The sequence below is a fragment of the Bufo bufo genome, unplaced genomic scaffold (assembly GCF_905171765.1).
Source record: "Bufo bufo unplaced genomic scaffold, aBufBuf1.1, whole genome shotgun sequence".
In the NCBI taxonomy this organism is placed as follows: domain Eukaryota; kingdom Metazoa; phylum Chordata; class Amphibia; order Anura; family Bufonidae; genus Bufo; species Bufo bufo.
In genome coordinates, this window is record NW_024400151.1 from 1 (window position 1) to 24,330 (window position 24,330).

The 24,330-nt window shown below is 45.3% G+C and overlaps 1 protein-coding gene across 2 annotated transcripts in view; it reads right to left on the bottom strand.

Moving 5' to 3' along the window:
* Positions 1 to 4,472: 4,472 nt before the first annotated feature.
* LOC120983733 (double-stranded RNA-binding protein 3-like) overlaps positions 4,473 to 24,330 on the bottom strand; it is a 30,468-nt gene continuing 10,610 nt past the window's right edge. For both annotated transcript variants that reach the window (XM_040413223.1, XM_040413224.1), the window contains 3 exons: positions 19,397 to 19,500; positions 16,782 to 16,914; positions 4,473 to 4,589 (listed from right to left, as the gene is read on the bottom strand). In XM_040413223.1, coding sequence (XP_040269157.1) covers positions 4,518 to 4,589; positions 16,782 to 16,914; positions 19,397 to 19,500 — 309 coding nt within the window. In that variant the 3' untranslated portion in view covers positions 4,473 to 4,517. The remainder of the gene's footprint in view (positions 4,590 to 16,781; positions 16,915 to 19,396; positions 19,501 to 24,330) is intronic.

Genomic DNA, 24,330 nt, shown 5'->3' on the forward strand with positions numbered 1-24,330 from the left:
GGCACGCAGGAGACCGGGGGGGACGGGGGACGTAGGGCTGGAGAAGCCTCTCTCTCACCATAGTCGTCTTCACCCTCGGTCCGTTCCAGCAGGGTCGCCCCTTCAGCTACTGGCACCGTAGTGGCAGGACGCTGGGAGAGGGACTTGGCGTGCGGGCGACCCTTGCGCTGGCGGGATGTAGGGGAGCGAGGCTGCCCTGATCCACCTTGCCTTCTGTGGGGGAGGCAGCAGTGCGGGTGACCGGCACTGGCGCAGCTCAACCCCGGGAGAACAGAGAGGTCTAGTGCGTCTCTGTTATCCCTGATGATCTGGAACAAAAATAAAATAAAAAAGTAAAAAACTAAAATTGAAACAAGGAGAAAGCAGCCCTGCAGAGCAGGGAGTGTCTTGCCTCCTTGGACACTAAGCAAAAACTGGCAGTCTCTCTCTCCAGGCTGAGGGTATAGCTGTGGAGGAGGGGCTTAACAGTCTTCACTTAGTGTCACGCCTCCTAGGGAGATGAGCTATACCCAAGGTCTTCTGTGTCCCCCAAGGAAACTGGGCGAGAAATATAGATTTTGCTGGCCTGAATAAACAGACATGGATTTTAGGGGCCATGTCGCATTAAAAAAATTCCTGAGGTCCCCAGAAATTACAAAACCCCAAGAAGTGACCCCATTTTGGAAATTGTACCCCTGTACGAACATTTTAAGTGGTGGAAAGGGCACTTTTGACCTAATAGTTGTCTCACAGAAAAGAATATGTAGTGGTCGTTGGAAAGTGGGTATGCAAGCGAGGTGGACTAAATCAGAGATATTGAAATATTACAGGGAGCATAAAGGATAAAATTTATAATCAATGGATGAGTGGTAGGTTCGGAAACAATCCTTTATGCAGAGGCCAGGTTTATCAGGGCAGGTGTCGCACTGATAAATCGTGTCCTTTCGTATTCCCCTTTTGTAACAAACCCGGCATCTTTTTGTGCTGTTTGTGGGACTTCACCAGGGAAATGTTGTCCTGGTACGACATGAGAACCATGACCTCCTGAAGTACTCGGGCCCTTCCCTTCCTGACATTGGAAAATTAGGGCCTTGATAACCACCTCTTGGAACGTAAGGAAAGTTCCTGTTTGGCCTGCAGTTCAATGTAAAATGTACGCATTGTACATTGCCATCTGTACAATGTATACGGCAAGCATTTTGTACCATACCTTAGTTTTACGCATGGCACTGTAGAGCTTGAGAACTTGATCAGACAAATCAACTCCTCCCATGTGCCTGTTGTAATCAAGGATATAGTCTGGCTTGTTGACAGTGGTAGTGGTACCTTCCAATCGGGCAGGAGAACTGGTGTTTGAGTCAATGGTGGTCAGTACAAGGACATCCCTCTTGTCCTTGTACTTAACAGCCAGCATGTTCTCATGGCGGAGAGTCTTACTTTGGCCTTTTCGGAATAGTTGCCCTACCAGGGATCTAGGGGGGCCTCTCTGATTATTGCGCTCTGTGCCACAAGCCACAGTACCTCTGGCTTTTAGGGACATGAATAGGGGTATGCTGGTATAAAAGTTATCCACATAGAGGTGGTAACCCTTATCCAGCAGTGGGTGCAGTAAATCCCACACAATCTTCCCAGTAACTCCTAGGACGGGGGAGGGGGGCGGGGCAATCTGGGGGTTGCATTCGGGAATCGTTTTCTTCATAAATCCAGAACCTGTAGGTGTAGCCGGAGGTACTCTCGCACAGCTTGTACATTTTAATTCCGTACCGTGCCCGCTTGCTGGGCAGGTACTGGCGAAATTTAACCCTTCCTTTAAAATGTACAAGTAACTCGTCTATGCTAATTTCTTTTTCTGGGGTGAAAACCTCTGTAAATTTGGAGTTGAGGTGCTCTAGGAGGGGTCGTATTTTTGTTTGCAGTTTGCATTATCATTATAATGTAGGAATTTCAAAATGGATTCAAACCTTGAGCGGGCCATATTGTAAATTGGAGTGTTGTACAAAAACTCCAATATTGTCTCATTTCGTTTTTTTTTACTAGGCCCATATGCAGCAAGAGCCTCCAAAACGTCATAATGTCGGCTGCATTTACTGGGGTCCAACCTAGGGGTCTAGAATATGAGGATGTCGGGTTTTGAGCAATAAACTGCTGGGCGTATAAATTTGTTTGGGTCACCATAAAATGTATAAAATCATCATAGAAAAAGATTTTGAAAAAATCAATTTTTGTGAAGCCCGTGCAGTCAATCTGGATTCCAGAGTTTCCCACAAACTCTGGAATTTGGGTCTCATACTCCTCAGACGGTGTGGTCCATAGGCGATCAATGGGGGGGGCTACTTCCTCTCTCCTGGGGCATCTCCTTGAGAGGAGTAGAGGAATGTGGCATCCTCTTCTCCCTCACTTGCAGACTCTGTTTCAGCGGCAAGGATGGCGTATGCCTCTTCAGCGGAGTACATTTTCTGGGATGAATGGGACATTTTAATTTTTATTGGTGTGTGTAAAGTGAAAAGTGTCAGGGGGCTGTAAGTAGTGATTTAACACAGGAGGGGGCTTGTAATGAATTTAAAATAAAATTTATGATAAAAAAAAGAGAAAGAAAAGAGAAAAAGATAAGTGAAAGAATAAGATAAAAAAGGCTCCAAAAAAAATAAAAAAAAGGAATGAAACCTAGCACTAACTGAGCTGGCACTAACTAAAAAACACAAGTGCTGATCAGCTCTTGCCAATCACAGCTCGCACACAGAAAAAGTGGTGCAGAGCTGGAAAAGACAAATAAATAAATAAATAAAAAAATGGCAAAAAATAAACAAAACAAAAAAGGACAGACTGGAGTCCACCAGGGAGGGAAGGGATAGGGACAGAGACAGGGAATGAGCATCTGAAACAACTGCAGATGAGCACAAAAAAAAAAATCACTGCAGCTGTTCCAGATGCTGTTCTTCTTCTGAGAGTAGTGAAAAGCAGTGATTTATGTAGTAGTACCACAAGTCCCAGCCGACAACGAACAGCAAAGAGGCGCACAGGTACTCTCTGCAAGCAGTCACCAAGCTAGAATGGCTGCCTGCAGAGAGGTACCAACTGTTCTTTTCAACTGTATGGCGCTGCCATTTGCTGAAGCGTTATTTCAGCCAATCGCAGCGCTGGGATGGGACATCAGACACTGATGTCCCCTCCCTGACCTCTGAGGTGACATGGGCTGATTTTAGCACCCCCAATCACCTGCAACCAAGCCCACCTACAGCTCCACAGATTAGATAACTGTATAATAGCGCTACCATTGGCTGGAGCATTGCTTCAGCCAATCGCAGCGCTGGGAGGGGACACCTGTGTCTGGTGTCCCCTTCCTGACCTAGGAGGTGACATCGGCTGATGTAATCAGCCCCTGCCACCTCTAGCCATACCATTGCTGGCGCTATGATGGGCTGGTCTTCACTAACCAGCCAATCGCAGCGATCGGGGCTGCAGGAGGGCGGAAAAACTCCTCCTCGCCTTCAGCTAAGATGGCTGCCTGCCCATTAGTGCAGCCATTTTATTCCGGTCACCGCGCGATGACCGGAGTTAACCATGACGTACTATTACGTCAAGATGCGGGAACGCACTGACTTTCATGACGTAAAAAATTCAGTTTTAGTGTCTCCATAGTCTGACAGCCATAGATTTTTTATTTTTTGACCGATTGTCTTAGGTAGGGTCTAATTTTTTGCGGGATGAGGTGACAGTTTAATTGGTACTAGTTTGGGGGAATATGCCTTTTTGATCGCTTGGTGTTGCACTTTATGTGATGTTAGGTGCCAAAAAATGTGGCACTTTATTATTTCTTTTTTTACAGTGTTTATCGGACGGGATGGATCATGTGATATATTAATAGAGCCAGTCGTTACGGACGCGGCGATACCCAATATGTGTGGGAAAGGGGCTTTTTTTGCTTTTTTAAAAAAATTTAAAACACTTTTTTTTTTACTTTATTTCTGTCCCACTCTGGGACTTCAACTTTTGGGGGTCTGATCCCCTCTGCAATGCATTACAATACAGCTGTATTGTAACGCATTGCCTGTTAGTGTATTACACGGAGAAATGCACTGACAGGTTGCGTAGGAGACCCAGCCTGGATCTCCTCGGCCCCCGTAGAAGGCAGGTCCCCATGCCGTGCAAGGCATTGGGCAGCCTCTGCATGGCATCGGCTGCCTTGCCACCCATTGGGTCCCTGCCAATGCAGGGCTCCCTCACCCACCGCAAATCCCTTCTATGATGCTGTCAGCGCTGACCGCGGCATATAAGGGTTTATTCCTCCAGCGTCGGCTTTTACAGCAATGCCCGTGGATATAGCAGGGGCCCGGCCATCAGGGACTGCCAGGCCCCTGCAGTGATCGGGCGTGCACCGCTTAGTTGCCCGCCCGATCACCATGACGTAATAGTAGGTCAAAATGTGGCAAGTCACTTGCTGCCATGACGTACTATTATGTCATGTGTCGGGAAGGGGTAAAAAAATAAATAAAAGAAAATGTTTAAATGCAGTGAACCAGTTAAAACATTCATCGGAATTACCTTTCTACTGATTCAGTACTATCTTCTTTGGCTTCTTCTACATCGTCTAGTCCTGGGACCTGTCGTAGCTGGATATATGAAAAAGTTTTGATACTAGATTATTTTGAGGTGGGGGGGATTTGTTTTACATATGCCTATGTATAACAACAGTTGTATGAATATGGCGTGCAATACTTACCATACCAATACTTACCATATGAATGCATCAACACCAAATCCCAACTGCTTAGGAAATCTTCTAATGCTAGCTTTTTAAGGTTAGCATTCCTTACACTTCTTGTTACTTTAGTTATTTTTACTGCTCCAAGTCAAAACACCAGATATCTTATAAAACTTTCTATTCTTATAGAGCCCCAATCTTAAGCTCCTGCTGTGCCCTTTGCAATCCAGGTTTTCTGTGCATTGACATTTACATGATTTTTGGGGTTTCTATACATGTTGAAATATTAAAATCGGATATTGGGCCAAAACAGCGCAGGTCCCGAATCAGAGATAGCAGGTACCAGCCACACACTTTCACTTAGGCTGGGTTCAGACCTGAGCGCCTTTGATATGCGCGTTTAACGCGCGTTTTTGACGAGCGTTTTTTGCAATAGTAAACGCGCGTTTGACGCGCGTTTGTGTGATTGACTGCAATGTCCTATGGCCACAAACGCGCGTCAAAACGCCCCAAAGAAGCTCAAGTACTTGTTTGAGCGTAGGGCGTTTAACAGCGCGTTTTTCAGCGCTGTAAAACGCTCAAGTGAGAACCAGGGCCATAGGGAAGCATTGGTTTTCATGTGTTGAGCGTTTTACAGCGCGTTTGAACGCGCTGTAAAACGCTCAAGTGTGAACCCAGCCTAATAGACCTGCTACTTTTGTTACCAGCAGATCTGATGGTGGAATTGTTCACCCTGCTCTGATAATTAACCACCTCAGCCCCCAGTGCTTAAACACCCTGAAAGACCAGGCCACTTTTTACACTTCTGACCTACACTACTTTCACCGTTTATTGCTCGGTCATGCAACTTACCACCCAAATGAATTTTACCTCCTTTTCTTCTCACTAATAGAGCTTTCATTTGGTGGTATTTCATTGCTGCTGACATTTTTACTTTTTTTGTTATTAATCGAAATTTAACGATTTTTTTGCAAAAAAATGACATTTTTCACTTTCAGTAGTAAAATTTTGCAAAAAAAACGACATCCATATAGAAATTTTGCTCTAAATTTATAGTTCTACATGTCTTTGATAAAAAAAAAATGTTTGGGTAAAAAAAAAATGGTTTGGGTAAAAGTTATAGCGTTTACAAACTATGGTACAAAAATGTGAATTTCCGCTTTTTGAAGCAGCTCTGACTTTCTGAGCACCTGTCATGTTTCCTGAGGTTCTACAATGCCCAGACAGTACAAACACCCCACAAATGACCCCATTTCTGAAAGTACACACCCTAAGGTATTCGCTGATGGGCATAGTGAGTTCATAGAACTTTTTATTTTTTGTCACAAGTTAGCGGAAAATTATGATTTTTTTTTTTTTTTTTTTTTTCTTACAAAGTCTCATATTCCACTAACTTGTGACAAAAAATAAAAAGTTTTATGAACTCACTATGCCCATCAGCGAATACCTTGGGGTCTCTTCTTTCCAAAATGGGGTCACTTGTGGGGTAGTTATACTGCCCTGGCATTCTAGGGGCCCAAATGTGTGGTAAGGAGTTTGAAATCAAATTCTGTAAAAAATGACCTGTGAAATCCGAAAGGTGCTCTTTGGAATATGGGCCCCTTTGCCCACCTAGGCTGCAAAAAAGTGTCACACATCTGGTATCTCCGTACTCAGGAGAAGGTGGGGAATGTGTTTTGGGGTGTCATTTTATATATACCCATGCTGGGTGAGAGAAATATCTTGGCAAAAGACAACTTTTCCCATTTTTTTATACAAAGTTGTCATTTGACCAAGATATTTATCTCACCCAGCATGGGTATATGTAAAAAGACACCCCAAAACACATTCCTCAACTTCTCCTGAGTACGGGGATACCAGATGTGTGACACTTTTTTGCAGCCTAGGTAGGCAAAGGGGCCCATATTCCAAAGAGCACCTTTCGGATTTCACTCCTCATTTTTTCCTGAATTTGATTTCAAACTCCTTACCACACATTTGGGCCCCTAGAATACCAGGGCAGTATAACTACCCCACAAGTGACCCCATTTTGGAAAGAAGACACCCCAAGGTATTCCGTGAGGGGCATGGCGAGTTCCTAGAATTTTTTATTTTTTGTCACAAGTTAGTGGAAAATGATGATTTGTTTTTTAATTTTTTTTTTCATACAAAGTCTCATATTCCACAAACTTGTGACAAAAAATAAAAACTTCCATGAACTCACTATGCCCATCAGCGAATACCTTGGGGTCTCTTCTTTCCAAAATGGGGTCACTTGTGGGGTAGTTATACTGCCCTGGCATTCTAGGGGCCCAAATGTGTGGTAAGTAGGTAAATGACCTGTGAAATCCGAAAGGTGCTCTTTGGAATGTGGGCCCCTTTGCCCACCTAGGCTGCAAAAAAGTGTCACACATCTGGTATCTCTGTATTCAGGAGAAGTTGAGGAATGTGTTTTGGGGTGTCTTTTTACATATACCCATGCTGGGTGAGATAAATATCTTGGTCAAATGCCAACTTTGTATAAAAAAAATGGGAAAAGTTGTCTTTTGCCAAGATATTTCTCTCACCCAGCATGGGTATATGTAAAATGACACCCCAAAACACATTCCCCAACTTCTCCCGATTACGGAGATACCAGATGTGTGACACTTTTTTGCAGCCTAGGTGGGCAAAGGGGCCCATATTCAAAAGAGCACCTTTCGGATTTCACAGGTCATTTTTTACAGAATTTGATTTCAAACTCCTTACCACACATTTGGGCCCCTAGAATGCCAGGGCAGTATAACTACCCCACAAGTGACCCCATTTTGGAAAGAAGAGACCCCAAGGTATTCGCTGATGGGCATAGTGAGTTCATGGAACTTTTTATTTTTTGTCACAAGTTAGTGGAATATGAGACTTTGTATGAAAAAAAAAATAAAAAAAAAAATAAGCATTTTCCACTAACTTGTGACAAAAAATAAAAAATTCTAGGAACTCGCCATGCCCCTCACGGAATACCTTGGGGTGTCTTCTTTCCAAAATGGGGTCACTTGTGGGGTAGTTATACTGCCCTGGCATTTTCCAGGGGCCCTAATGTGTGGTAAGTAGGTAAATGACCTGTGAAATCCTAAAGGTGCTCTTTGGAATATGGGCCCCTTTGCCCACCTAGGCTGCAAAAAAGTGTCACACATGTGGTATCGCCGTATTCAGGAGAAGTTGGGGAATGTGTTTTGGGGTGTCATTTTACATATACCCATGCTGGGTGAGAGAAATATCTTGGCAAAAGACAACTTTTCCCATTTTTTTATACAAAGTTGGCATTTGACCAAGATATTTCTCTCACCCAGCATGGGTATATGTAAAATGACACCCCAAAACACATTCCCCAACTTCTCCTGAGTACGGCGATACCAGATGTGTGACACTTTTTTGCAGCCTAGATGCGCAAAGGTGCCCAAATTCCTTTTAGGAGGGCATTTTTAGACATTTGGATACCAGACTTCTTCTCACGCTTTGGGGCCCCTAGAATGCCAGAGCAGTATAAATACCCCACATGTGACCCCATTTTGGAAAGAAGACACCCCAAGGTATTCAATGAGGGGCATGGCGAGTTCATAGAAATTTTTTTTTTTTGGCACAAGTTAGCGGAAATTGATATTTTTAATTTTTTTCTCACAAAGTCTCCCGTTCCGCTAACTTGGGACAAAAAATTCAATCTTTCATGGACTCAATATGCCCCTCACGGAATACCTGGGGGTGTCTTCTTTCCGAAATGGGGTCACATGTGGGGTATTTATACTGCCCTGGCATTCTAGGGGCCCTAAAGCGTGAGAAGAAGTCTGAAATATAAATGTCTAAAAAATTTTACGCATTTGGATTCCGTGAGGGGTATGGTGAGTTCATGTGAGATTTTATTTTTTGACACAAGTTAGTGGAATATGAGACTTTGTAAGAAAAAAAAAAAAAAATTCTGCTAACTTGGGCCAAAAAAATATCTGAATGGAGCCTTACAGAGGGGGGGATCAATGACAGGGGGGTGATCAATGACAGGGGGGGGGATCAATGACAGGGGGGTTGATCAATGACAGGGGGGTTGATCAATGACAGGGGGGTGATCAGGGAGTCTATATGGGGTGATCACCACAGTCATTGATCATGCCCCTGTAAGGCTTCATTCAGACGTCCGGATGCGTTTTGCGGATCCGATCCATCTATCAGTGCATCCGTAAAAATCATGCGGACATCTGAATGGAGCTTTACAGGGGGGTAATCAATGACAGGGGGGTGATCAGGGAGTCTATATGGGGTGATCACCACAGTCATTGATCATGCCCCTGTAAGGCTTCATTCAGACGTCCGGATGCGTTTTGCGGATCGGATCCATCTATCAGTGCATCCGTAAAAATCATGCGGACATCTGAATGGAGCTTTACAGGGGGGTGATCAATGACAGGGGGGTGATCAGGGAGTCTATATGGGGTGATCACCACAGTCATTGATCATGCCCCTGTAAGGCTTCATTCAGACGTCCGGATGCGTTTTGCGGATCGGATCCATCTATCAGTGCATCCGTAAAAATCATGCGGACATCTGAATGGAGCTTTACAGGGGGGTGATCAATGACAGGGGGGTGATCAGGGAGTCTATATGGGGTGATCACCACAGTCATTGATCATGCCCCTGTAAGGCTTCATTCAGACGTCCGGATGCGTTTTGCGGATCGGATCCATCTATCAGTGCATCCGTAAAAATCATGCGGACATCTGAATGGAGCTTTACAGGGGGGTGATCAGGGAGTCTATATGGGGTGATCACCACAGTCATTGATCATGCCCCTGTAAGGCTTCATTCAGACGTCCGGATGCGTTTTGAGGATCGGATCCATCTATCAGTGCATCCGTAAAAATCATGCGGACATCTGAATGGAGCTTTACAGGGGGGTGATCAGGGAGTCTATATGGGGTGATCACCACAGTCATTGATCATGCCCCTGTAAGGCTTCATTCAGACGTCCGGATGCGTTTTGCGGATCCATCTATCAGTGCATCCGTAAAAATCATGCGGACATCTGAATGGAGCTTTACAGCGGGGTGATCAATGACAGGGGGGTGATCAGGGAGTCTATATGGGGTGATCACCACAGTCATTGATCATGCCCCTGTAAGGCTTCATTCAGACGTCCGGATGCGTTTTGCGGATCGGATCCATCTATCAGTGCATCCGTAAAAATCATGCGGACATCTGAATGGAGCTTTACAGGGGGGTGATCAGGGAGTCTATATGGGGTGATCACCACAGTCATTGATCATGCCCCTGTAAGGCTTCATTCAGACGTCCGGATGCGTTTTGAGGATCGGATCCATCTATCAGTGCATCCGTAAAAATCATGCGGACATCTGAATGGAGCTTTACAGGGGGGTGATCAGGGAGTCTATATGGGGTGATCACCACAGTCATTGATCATGCCCCTGTAAGGCTTCATTCAGACGTCCGGATGCGTTTTGAGGATCGGATCCATCTATCAGTGCATCCGTAAAAATCATGCGGACGTCTGAATGGAGCTTTACAGGGGGTTGATCAATGACAGGGGTGTAATCAATGACAGGGGGGGTGATCAGGGAGTCTATATGGGGTGATAACCACAGTCATTGATCACGCCCCTGTAAGGCTTCATTCAGACGTCCGGATGCGTTTTGCGGATCTGATCCATCTATCAGTGGATCCGTAAAAATCATGCGGACATCTGAATGGAGCTTTACAGGGGGGTAATCAATGACAGGGGGGTGATCAATGACAGGGGGGTGATCAGGGAGTCTATATGGGGTGATCAGGGGTGATCAGGGGCTAATAAGGGGTTAATAAGTGACGGGGGGGGGGTGTAGTGTAGTGTAGTGGTGCTTGGTGGGACTTTACTGAGCTACCTGTGTCCTCTGGTGGTCGATCCAAACAAAGGGGACCACCAGAGGACCAGGTAGCAGGTATATTAGACGCTGTTATCAAAACAGCGTCTAATATACCTGTTAGGGGTTAAAAAAAACACATCTCCAGCCTGCCAGCGAACGATCGCCGCTGGCAGGCTGGAGATCAACTCTCTTACCTTCCGTTCCTGTGAGCGCGCGCGCCTGTGTGCGCGCGTTCACAGGAAATCTCGCCCATCGCGAGATGACGCATATATGCGTGACTCTGCGCAGGGCTGCCACCTCCGGAACGCGATCCTGCGTTAGGCGGTCCGGAGGTGGTTAACTGGCTGTACTGCAGCAGACAACTGTACTGCCACAGCTGCTACTTGGGAGGGCACATAATGAAATATTAGTTCCTCCCCCATTTCCCTTTGGGTAAGGAGCACTTGGATCTGTTAGATATTGCTTAAGGATCCAATTATCCTCTCCCCAGCCTGATTATTAATAGAGTGGTTTAGCCCCATTTTTTAATATTCTTTATTTTAATAAAGTTGTATTTTAATGTTTTCCCATTCAGGCAGTTAATTTCAAAAGTGAAAAAAAACTTAAACAGACACCATCTATTTTTGTTCAGCCCCAAAACAGGAATCCTGCCAAAAAAAAAAAAAACACTTGTAGGTCATCTCCTGGCTGCATAAAAAATACAGAGGTATAGGATACTAAAAGGCATTCCCATGTTATAATATCATTGCACATCTCTAGGATATTCTAATCGGTGGGGCTCTGACCTCTGGGACCCCCTTCTTTACTTAAATGAATGTGACATATATACCTTCAGCAGTTCTCCTCTCTCCCATTTACCCGGCAGATACTGCAACACAGTTCCATTCAAGCGAACGTTCTGAGGATCTGTGGGCCTGTCCTAGAAGACTCTTATAATATAGTGGAGATACTCCTTTAACCTGAGATGCTTAACCACTTACCGTCACGCTAACGCCGAAAGGCGTCATTTCTGCGGCGCTCCCAGGTCACACTAACGCCGATTGGCGTCATCTCGCGTGAGCCGAGATTTCCTGTGAACGCGCGCACACAGGCGCGCGCGCTCACAGGAACGGAAGGTAAGAGAGTTGATCTCCAGCCTGCCAGCGGCGATAGTTCGCTGGCAGGCTGGAGATGTGATTTTTTTTAACCCCTAACAGGTATATTAGACGCTGTTTTGATAACAGCGTCTAATATACCTGCTACCTGGTCCTCTGGTGGTCCCCTTTGCTTGGATCGACCACCAGAGGACACAGGTAGCTCAGTAAAGTAGCACCAAGCACCACTACACTACACTACACCCCCCCATCACTTATTAACCCCTTATTAGCCCCTGATCACCCCTGATCACCCCATATAGACTCCCTGATCACTCCCCTGTCATTGATTACCCCCCTGTCATTGATCACACCCCTGTAAAGCTCCATTCAGATGTCCGCATGATTTTTACGGATCCACTGATAGATGGATCGGATCCGCAAAACGCATACGGACGTCTGAATGGAGCCTTACAGGGGCGTGATCAATGACTGTGGTGATCACCCCATATAGACTCCCTGATCACCCCCCTGTCATTGATCAACCCCCTGTAAAGCTCCATTCAGATGTCTGCATGATTTTTACGGATCCACTGATAGATGGATCGGATCCGCAAAACACATACAGGCGTCTCCCTGGAGCCTTCCAGGGGGGGTGATCACCCCATATAGACTCCCTGATCACCCCCCTGTCATTGATCACCCCCCCTGTCAGGCTGCATTCAGATGTCTGTATGATTTTTACGGATCCACGGATACATGGATCGGATCCGCAAAACACATACGGACATCTGAATGGAGCCTTATAGGGGGGTGATCAATGACAGGGGGGTGATCACCCCATATAGACTCCCTGATCACCCCCCTGTCATTGATCACCCCTCTGTAAGGCTCCATTCAGACATTTTTTTGGCCCAAGTTAGCAGAATTTTTTTTTTTTTTTTCTTACAAAGTCTCATATTCCACTAACTTGTGTCAAAAAATTAAATCTCACATGAACTCACCATACCCCTCACGGAATCCAAATGCGTAAAATTTTTTAGACATTTATATTCCAGACTTCTTCTCACGCTTTAGGGCCCCTAGAATGCCAGGGCAGTATAAATACCCCACATGTGACCCTATTTCGGAAAGAAGACACCCCCAGGTATTCCGTGAGGGGCATATTGAGTCCATGAAAGATTGAAATTTTTGTCCCAAGTTAGCGGAAAGGGAGACTTTGTGAGAAAAAAATTAAAAATATCAATTTCCGCTAACTTGTGCCAAAAAACAAAATTTCTATGAACTCGCCATGCCCCTCATTGAATACCTTGGGGTGTCTTCTTTCCAAAATGGGGTCACATGTGGGGTATTTATACTGCCCTGGCATTCTAGGGGCCCCAAAGCATGAGAAGAAGTCTGGTATCCAAATAGGCTGCAAAAAAGTGTCACACATCTGGTATCGCCGTACTCAGGAGAAGTTGGGGAATGTGTTTTGGGGTGTCATTTTACATATACCCATGCTGGGTGAGAGAAATATCTTGGTCAAATGCCAACTTTGTATAAAAAAATGGGAAAAGTTGTCTTTTGCCAAGATATTTCTCTCACCCAGCATGGGTATATGTAAAATGACACCGCAAAACACATTCCCCAACTTCTCCTGAGTACGGAGATACCAGATGTGTGACACTTTTTTGCAGCCTAGGTGGGCAAAGGGGCCCATATTCCAAAGAGCACCTTTCGGATTTCACAGGTCATTTACCTACTTACCACATATTAGGGCCCCTGGAAAATGCCAGGGCAGTATAACTACCCCACAAGTGACCCCATTTTGGAAAGAAGACACCCCAAGGTATTCCGTGAGGGGCATGGCGAGTTCCTAGAATTTTTTATTTTTTGTCACAAGTTAGTGGAAAATGATGATTTTTTTTTTTTTTTTTCATTCAAAGTCTCATATTCCACTAACTTGTGACAAAAAATAAAAACTTCCATAAACTCACTATGCCCATCAGCGAATACCTTGGGGTCGTCTCTTTCCAAAATGGGGTCACTTGTGGGGTAGTTATACTGCCCTGGCATTCTAGGGGCCCAAATGTGTGGTAAGGAGTTTGAAATCAAATTCTGTAAAAAATGACCAGTGAAATCCGAAAGGTGCTCTTTGGAATATGGGCCCCTTTGCCCACCTAGGCTGCTAAAAAGTGTCACACATCTGGTATCTCCGTACTCAGGAGAAGTTGGGGAATGTGTTTTGGGGTGTCATTTTACATATACCCATGCTGGGTGAGAGAAATATCTTGGCAAATGACAACTTTTCCCATTTTTTTATACAAAGTTGGCATTTGACCAAGATATTTATCTCACCCAGCATGGGTATATGTAAAAAGACACCCCAAAACACATTCCTCAACTTCTCCTGAATACAGAGATACCAGATGTGTGACACTTTTTTGCAGCCTAGGTGGGCAAAGGGGCCCATATTCCAAAGAGCACCTTTCGGATTTCACTGGTCATTTTTTACAGAATTTGATTTCAAACTCCTTACCACACATTTGGGCCCCTAGAATGCCAGGGCAGTAGAACTACCCCACAAGTGACCCCATTTTGGAAAGAAGAGACCCCAAGGTATTTCGTGATGGGCATAGTGAGTTCATAGAACTTTATATTTTTTGTCACAAGTTAGTGGAATATGAGACTTTGTAAGAAAAAAAAAAATAAAATAATCATTTTCCGCTAACTTGTGACAAAAAATAAAAAGTTCTATGAACTCACTATGCCCATCAGCGAATACCTTAGGGTGTCTACTTTCCGAAATGGGGTCATTTGTGGGGTGTTTGTACTGTCTGGCCATTGTAGAACCTCAGGAAACATGACAGGTGCTCAGAAAGTCAGAGCTGCTTCAAAAAGCGGAAATTCACATTTTTGTACCATAGTTTGTAAACGCTATAACTTTTACCCAAACCATTTTTTTTTTACCCAAACATTTTTTTTTTATCAAAGACATGTAGAACAATAAATTTAGAGCAAAATTTATATATGGATCTCGTTTTTTTTTGCAAAATTTTACAACTGAAAGTGAAAAATGTCATTTTTTTGCAAAAAAATCGTTAAATTTCGATTAATAACAAAAAAAGTAAAAATGTCAGCAGCAATGAAATACCACCAAATGAAAGCTCTATTAGTGAGAAGAAAAGGAGGTAAAATTCATTTGGGTGGTAAGTTGCATGACCGAGCAATAAACCGCTAAAGTTGTGGAGTGCCGATTTGTAAAAAAGGGCCTGGTCTTTAGGGGGGTATAAACCTGTGGTCCTTAAGTGGTTAATGGAGTTGGCCTACAAACATTTAACACCTATCCACAGAATGGGTTATAAATGTGTGGACGCTGGGGGTCTGTGGACGCAGGGACCCCCACTGATCATGGAAACAGAGGTCCTGTGTTCCCCATTTTAATGGGACAGAAGGAGATAGCAGAATACAGCACACAGCTATCTTCATCAGTCTTACAGCATGTACAACCATTACTCCTTTCCATTGAAGACACAGGATCAGCGGTCAAACCTCCAAAGATCATACGTTTGTCACCTATCATGTGGATAGGTAATAAATTGTGTTCACAGGCCAACCCCTTTAACTTGGAAATTATGGTCAACTTGTATGTTTAGCCTCATGATATAACACTGATTTTTTTTTGCTTATAAAGATCAAATGTAATAAAATTGCTTGACTTCTTTCTTCTTTAGTTACTATAGTTTTAAATAGAGTCTGTCAGCAGTTTTGAGCTTGCAAATCTACTAACAGCACTAGCTAGTGGCTCAGAAGAACAGGACAAAAATACCTTTTGTGGAGCTTTTATTATTAGGAGTAGGGTGAACATGATCTTTTATTCTGGCAAGCATTAGTCCTGTGTCCAAGGGATAGGACTGCACTAAAGTGCACTCAGCGCTGAGCTGCTCCACATCTCTTCCCCTCTGTTCTGAGTGACGGCTGAAGAGGTCTTCTGGTTGGATGCTACAGGTGTCACTCAGAGCAGAGGGGAGGGCCTGTGATTGTCCATATTGCTTCCTTTTCTGGCTTGATTCATTTTTTGAGCACATTATACACTGCTCGTTTCCAGAAGTTACGACCACCCTGCAATTGAGCAGCGGTGACCGTACTTGCACACTACAGGAAAAAGCACCGGCCTATGAACAATCCACTGGTCTTAACCACCAAAAAGATCGCTTTTTCCTATAGTTTGCAAGCATGGCCACCGCTGCTGGATTGCAGGGTGGTCGTAACTTCTGGTAATGAGCAGTATATAGTGTGATGAAAAAGTGAATCAAGCCAGCAAAGGAGGCAATACGGACATTCACAATACATTAGTAAGTTCCTTGTATTAACTTTGCCTACATGATAAATGCCATTTGCTAAAGTGAGACAACCCCTTTAAGCACTGTCTCCTCTGCACTTGCAGGAACAGATTCTGGCAGAAATTAACTTCCTATTCATGCTACTCCTGATGATAAAACATTAACAGATAGTATGTTTGTACTGATCTCTATAGCCCACATCTAGTGCTGTGAGCAGTTTTGCTGAAGACTACCCTTAATTCTTTGTGTATTATAGATGCAGTTTTTGATGTTTTGGAATGATCAACATTTTGTGCTGTGTATGCACACATTAAATTTCACAGAATATACATACACTTTTTCAGTCATCAATATACATAAAGTATATTTAGCCATTCTTAAACACCTATAACGTCCCCCAAATTGCCCGGGCCCCTCATACAGGTTATACTTACCCTGCTAGCCAGTACCAGCATCGCTCGGGTGACGCTAGGGAGGCTCGTTCCCGTCGCGGCATGCTATTGGCCGTTACCCTGTCACCGGATGTTTTGATCCGCAAAACTGGGAGATGCAGCGGCTGTGCGGGGATCAGGAGCGACGCGGCTTACAGGGAGCGGGGTAAGTATAACCTGTGTAAGGTGCCCGGGCATTTTGGGGAGCATTATAGGGGTTGGATAAATCTTTAACTGTAATAAACTTGGTATCAATACACCTGTTTACTTCTGTCCCTATGATAATCATCTAATTTTAAAGAAAGTTTATATTGGAGGAGGTTATTTTGGGCATTCAGTAAACCTGTACTTGTTAATAATTTGCTATAGTAAAAGTGTTAATAATTTGTTATAGTAAAAGAAGATACCTGAAGATCCCTAGGATATTCCTGCTTCAGCACTTTTAATGCCAGATATGCAGCATTCTTCTTTGCCTCTTTCTTGCTTTTTCCTGTAGCTTCAGGAAACTTCCTTTGACTAATTACAACACTGCAGAAAAATCTACAAAACAAGAATGAGTTTAGGAAAAAGTAGCACAACAAGCAAGAGCATTTGATGTAACGGGGTCAAAATATATAGGGGGAGATTTATCAAAACAGGTGTAAATGAAAACTGGCTTAGTTGTCCATAGCAGCCAATCAGATTCCACTTTTCACTTTTCAAAGGCCGTTTGGAAAATGAAAGGCTCAGGCTACTTTCACACTAGCGTTTTTCTTTTCCGGCGTTGAGTTCCGTCCTAGGGGCTCAAATCCGGAAAAGAACTGATCAGTTTTATCCCCATGCATTCTGAATGGAGAGTCAGTCCTTCAGGATGCATCAGGATGTCTTCAGTTCAGTCTTTTTGACTGATCAGGCTTTTCAGAAAAACGTAGCATGCAGTATTTTTACCTCCGGCCAAAAAGCCTGAACACTTTGACTGAACGCCGGATCAGGCCTTTTTCCCATTGACTTGCATTAACGCCGGATCTGGCACTGTGTGTTCAGTCAAAACGGATCAGGCTTTTGCATGTTAAACCCGAAAAATGTGAAAAAAAAGTTAAAGTCCATAAATGGCGGATCCGTTTTTTCCAATGCATTTTTTCATTGTGATCAAAATCCTGATCAGGATTCAAATGTAATCCGTTTTCACACGTTTTTCCGGATCCGGCGGGCAGTTCCGGTGTCGGAATTGAACGCCGGATTAAAACAACGCTAGTGTGAAAGTAGCCTCAATCTGATTTCTTGCCATGAGCAGCCAGTTTTCCTTTGCACCACTTTTAATAAATGTCCCCATTGTTTTTCCCTACTGTTCTACAAGGATATTGCAGTTAGACAACGCGCCATTCTGGTCCAAAAGCAGCAGTGACATTTAGTCAAATGACCCCAAAAATGGTCATCTTTGACACATCTGAACACATACTCTATCAATTCAGTAGGAAAAAAGTGGTGTATAATCTGGGGTCATGAAAGTTTCCTATTACCTCTTCACAGCGGTCATCCAGTAACAGCTGCAGGCAGGAGCAGTCCCTACTGCATCTTCTTAATCAGTACATAAATGGCGCTCTGTGAGAGCTGCATTGGAAAGTGTTTCTAGAATGTAGCGAGTTTTGCCAAATGTTTTATCCTATATGTGCGTAAACACTTTAGAAATTAGAATATGAAATTATATATATATATATATATATATATATATATATATATATATATATATATATATATATATATATATATATAATGAAGAAAATCCGCAGCACTCCTTGAAGTATAGAAAAATGTAGTTTTATTCACACATGTCAAAATCAGACAACGTTTCGGTTCTCTCCCAGAACCTTCTTCAAGTCAGGTGACCTGACTTGAAGAAGGTTCTGGGAGAGAACCGAAACGTTGTCTGATTTTGACATGTGTGAATAAAACTACATTTTTCTATACTTCAAGGAGTGCTGCGGATTTTCTTCATTATTTCAAAGTCCTGAATCCAGGGACCACCGCTGGCACCGCACAGCTACGGCTGAGTTAACAAGGAGTGCTGCCTGAATTTTTTCTTTATGTATATATATATATATATATATATATATATATATATATATACACACATACACACACACACACACACACACAGTATATACACACACATAATTTGTACAGATTATAATTGTGTGTATATATCCAGGGGTGCAACACCAATGAGGCCAGGTGAGACGATCGCCTCAGGCAGCACCTGGTAGGTGCAAGAGAGGAACAGCCTAAGGGCCATGTGCTGAAGGGAAGGGGTTAGATTAAGAAATTGGCATAGGGGAGGGAGGGGCGGCATTTCAATTTTCGTCACAGGCAGCAGAAAGGCTAGGTGCACCCCTGTAGATCTATACCTATCAGGAATGACAGTGCTTGGGACACGAGTGGGTGGAGAATGACCAAGTCCACCAGGATAAGCGATGCAGGCATAACTTAATCAGATCCATATTATCTAGTTAAACACTAAGGGGGTCATTTATCAAACTGGTGTAAAGTAGAACTGGCTTAGTTGCCCATAGCAACCAGATTCAACCTTTCATTTTGGACAGCATCTTTGGAAAATGAAAGGAGGAATCTGATTGGTTGCTATGGGCAACTAAGCCAGTTCTACTTTAAACCAGTTTGATAAATGACCCCCTAAATTCTGAACAAGTGAACCTGTGCATTGACTAGATATAATCAGAGAGATGTAGGGATAGAGTCAAGAAACGAATCCTTAAGGAGAACCTTTTACCACAAAATGCAGCATCTGTTATAGAGCAGGAGATGAGTAGATTGATGTATAGTTTTGTGGGAAAAGGTTCAGTAATACTTGTGATTTATACATTGATGTGTCTTTTTGAGCTCTTATTCGTGACTGTGACAATTACACTTACTGCTGAATTATTTCCCATAAAACTACACATCAATCTGCTCCGCTCCTCCTGTTCTTTAACATGCTGCCATGCATCTTGTTGTGACAGGTCCTTTTTAAAAATAATATGTCACTTACTCTGGTATATGAGAAGGTCCCCTGCGTACATTCTCAAAACTATAATTCAACAATTCATTTCTCTGGCAAAATTCATTGAACAATCCAACATAATTTTCGTCAACCTGTAAAAAAAATATTAAAAAAAATGCAATTATTTTAAAATAATTCTACAGTGAAGATGTTTATAAAATATATGCATGTATTGTATCTGAATGCATAAAAATCATGCTTACCATACAGATGCTCAGGAAAAAACATTTGGGTCCAGTTTAAATCTGGACAATGGTTTTCATTTTTGAAACGTAAAAAATGTATTGAATATCATGTCCTATGTACAGGCAGCATGTTATGGAACAGGAGGAGCTGCGCTCATTAATATATAGTACTGGGGGGAGGGGAAACAGTATAACTTGTAACTTATTGATTTAAATCCCTGCTCCTTCTCTACTTAGTACAGAAAGATGGCAGACATAGAAGCCATTCTTAGACCCCTGGCCGATATAGCAACCCACTGGCTCCCTACAGCTGTTTTGCAGAGTGGGGTGACAGGCTGTCAGAGGGTGGCCCCTTTCTCTGAACCATTTAGGTGACAATCACTATTTATTGTTCCAAGAGGATAAACAGGATCAGAGTTGTCTCCGATCCTGGCCATTGTAGCAGTGACCCACTTCAGCCAGTGATTGGCTGAGTGGGCACTTCCTGTGTACCGAGAGGAATCAGGAAACAGAGACAGGCGGGCGACCATAAAAGTGTCAGAATTGGAGCGCCAAGGAATGGGTAAGGTTAGTATGGACATATTTTATTATTTTAAACCATAGTTAGCTTGTAAAATAAATGATACAGCAAAAAACGTGATTGTTTAAAAAAAATCACGCCAAAAGCATTTCAGCAGCATTCTTGTTTTGTTTTTTGCTTAAAAAATGGATTTTTGTACTTACCGTAAAATCCTTTTCTCGTTGGATGCATTGGGGGACACAGCACCATGGGTATATGCCCAGCTGCCACGAGGAGACTGACACTAGAAAAGTGTTGGCTCCACCCATACGGGCTATACCCTCTGCTCAGACACTAAGCTAACCAGTTGGTCCAAAAGCAGTAGGAGCATCAAAATACCAGACGAACAGTGAAGCCAACATGTCCTAAACCAGAAAGAGGACCATTATCAAAGGGTCCTGGGAAATCCGGAAAACCGGAATGAAGAAAAAAACAAGGGTGGTATCTGTGTCCCCCAATACATCTAACGAGAAAAGGATTTTACGGTAAGTACAAAAATCCATTTTTCTCGTGAATGGCATTGGGGGACACAGCACCATGGGACATCCCAAAGCCGTCCCCGAGGGTGGGAAAAAACAGCCATGCGAAGAACCTAGCACACAGCCGCTTGCAGAACCTTGCTACCCAAACTGGCATCAGCAGAGGCCAAGGAATGAATATGGTAAAATCTGGAGAAGGTGTGAACTGAGGTAAATGCCGGACCGCCCATGATGCCCCGACCGCCCTAGTAGAGTGAGCGGTCAACCGGAAGGGGGGCTCACGACCCTTCGCCACATAGGCTTCCTTGACGGCCGACCTAATACAACGTGAGATGGTAGCTTTGGAGGCTTGTAAACCCTTACGTGAGCCCTCAGGGACAACAAAGAGAGAGTCAGATCGACGGAAGGACTCCGTTAGCTGGACATACAGCCGAAGCATCCAAACCACATCCAGAAGGTGGAGAGACCGCTCTCTGGGATGAGAGGGTTTGGGACAGAAAGAAGGTAGAACAATCTCCTCATTAATGTGGAAGGAAGAAACCACCTTGGGAAGAAAGGAGGGAACTGTGCGCAGGACAACCTTGTCCTGGTGAAAAACCAAAAAGGGGAACCGACACGAGAGCGCCGCCAGCTCGGAGACTCTGCGAATGGAAGTGATCGCAACTAAAAACGCGACTTTAAAGGAGACATAAGAAAGGGAGACCTCTTCAAGGGCTCGAAGGGAGAGGACTGAAGAGCATCTAGGACCAAATTCAAATCCCAGGGTTCCACCGGAGAACGGAAGGGAGGGACGCGATGCGCCACCTCCTGAAGGAAAGTCTTAACCTGGGAACGAGAAGCCAAGGACCTTTGGAAAAGGACAGACAAGGCCGAGACCTGACCTTTGAGGGAGAAAGGCAAGAATCCTAGGGAAGGAAAAAAGGAGAGGATGAACCTCGCCAGATTCACACTAGGCAAAGTAAGCCTTCCAGGTATGATGGTAAATCCTGTCCGAATGGGGTTTACGTGCATGAAACATAGTCTGGATGACTGACCCGGAGAGACCGCGGAACCTTAGGACCGCGGCTTAAACAGCCACGCCGTTAAATGAAGCCGAGGTAAACTCGGGTGGAATAGCGGACCTTGCGAAAGGAGGTTGGGACGCAGCGGTAACTGCCACGGGGCGTCGGCGAGCAGGAAGATGAGATCTGCGCACCACGCCCTGCGGGGCCAGTCCGGAGCCACCAATATCGTCGGAACCCGATTCATTTTGAGACGTTTGAGTACCCGAGGAAGAAGTGGAAGGGGAGGAAAGAGATATAGGAGACTGAATTGGGACCACGGGAGAACCAAGGCGTCTGCCGCCAGAGCCTGAGGATCCCGAGACCTGGCGACGTAAAGCGGAAGTTTGTGGTTCAGATGGGAGACAAAAAGATCCACGTCTGGGATTCCCCAGCGCTGACAGTTGTTGAAACACCTCTGGATGGAGAGACGCTGGCGACTGAGGAAGTCGGCCGCCCAATTGTCGACTCAGGGGATATAGACTGCGGAGAGAGCGGGAACGTGTCCCTCCGCCCACCGCAGAATGCGAGAGGCTTCCTTCAGGACCGCCATGCTTCTCGTGCCCCCCTGGTGATTTAAAAAAGCCACCGCAGTGGAGTTGTCCGTCTGAATCCGGACAGGATGACCGTGGAGGAGGTGAGTCCAACAGGACAGAGCTAGGTAAATGGCCCTGAGTTCCAGGATATTGATCTGTATGGAGCTCTCCCGCATCGACCACTGACCCTGGGCCGAGAGAGACCCAAAGATTGCCCCCCAACCCGTCAGGCTGGCATCTGTGGGATGGGAAGGAAGGATCTGCCGAGGGAGACGGTTAGCGGGTTCAGCCACCAGCGCAAGTCCCGGTGGACCTGAGGGGACAGACGGATCGGGCGATCTAGGCCTGACGAGGACTTGTTCTACCTGACAAGAACTGAGACCTGAAGGGCTCGGGTGTGGAATTGGGCATAAGGAATTGCCTCGAAGGCGGCATCCATCCGGCCCAGAACACGCATGCACGCCCTCATGGGCAGAGGAGACGGCTCGCAAACGTAAGAATTCCCTGACTGGAGAGCCACTACCTTGTCCTGACGGAGGAACACTCGGCCAAGGCAAGTGCCTAGGAATTCCATCCTCTGACTGGGAACCAGGGAGGACTTCGTGTGATTGACCAGCCAGCCAAACTGGGACAGCACGGACAGGGTGATGTGGAGACTGGACAGGTTGTCCTCCCGGGACGGAGCCTACACCAGGAGATCGTCCAGGTAGGGTATTACGGCAACTACCCTGGCACGGAGAAGTGCGACCAGAAGAGCCAACACCTTGGTAAAAACCCTCGGGGCAGACGCCAGGCCGAAGGGCAACGCCACAAACTGAAAATGCAGAGAACCTACCGCGAAGCGAAGGACTGAGCTGAGCTATGGGGACATGCAGATAGACGTCTCGGATGTCGATGGACGACAGAAACTCGCCCACCTCAAGGGAAGCAATCACCGACCTGAGGGACTCCATACGAAAGTGGTGGACTCGGACAAAATAATTGAGCGCCTTCAGATCCAAAATAGGGCGAAGAGCACCGTCCTTCTTGGAAACAGTGAAGAGGTTCGAGTAAAACCCCTGAAAACTTTCCGAGGTCGGAACAGGAACAATCACCCCGTGCGCGTGAAGGGAATGAATGGCCTGAAACAAAGCAGCCGTCCGGTCGGGGGACCTGGGCGGTGATGACTGGAAGAACCGACCCGCGTGAAGGAGGCGGAGAATTATTTTTTGTACCTGGAGGAAACCAGGTGTCGTCCACGGTTGCGCTCCATTGATCCTGAAAAGAGAGCAAACAACCCCCCACCAGAGGGGGCAGCTCCAGCGGGGGAAACCCGTCATGCAGATAACGGCTTTGCAGACTGGGGATTGGAAGGCTTAGGGCGGGCGTGCCAGGAGGGCTTGGCCTTGAAGGAAGGACGAGCAGTCTTTTTGTCGTGATGGGAGGAGGAGTCCCGAAAGGATCAAAAACGCTGAGACCACGATGAAGTCATAGGACGGCAGCGGCGGGAACGGTTCTGGGAGAGGAGGAAACTTTTTCCACCCGTGGCCTCAGAAATAAGCTCCTTTAAACATTTCCCAAAAAGCCTACCACCCAGGAATGGGAGAGATATGAGCGCCTTTTTGGAGGCGGCATCCGCAGCCCAGGCCCGAAGCTAAACCGTGCAGCGGGTGGCCACAGAGTTAGCACCGCCCTACCAGAGCGGCGTGCCAATTCCAGGGAAGCATCACAAAGGAACCTGGAGGCCTGGAGAAGATGAAAAGCAAGGAGATGGAGCTCCCCCTGAGCAGAATCCGTGGGTAAGGACCGAACAAGCTGTTTGGCCCAGACCATACAGGCCTTAGCCACCGAAGACGCGGCAAAGGCAGGGAGGATAGCTGAACCTGCTGCAACGAATACAGACTTTGATAAGGAGTCTATCTTCTTGTCCAATGGATTAGACAAGGATGCCGCGTCGGCCAAAGGCAGGGTCGTGGCCTTAGCAAGTCATGCCACTTGTGGATCTACCTAAGGAGGGACAGACCACATAGCAATGGACTCCTCAGAAAAAGGGAATGAGGACGTCTGAACCCTTGGCGGGCTAAAGACGCCTATCCGGGTGACGCCACTCCTTGGCCAGGAGTGCGTCCAGATCCGCATGGTTA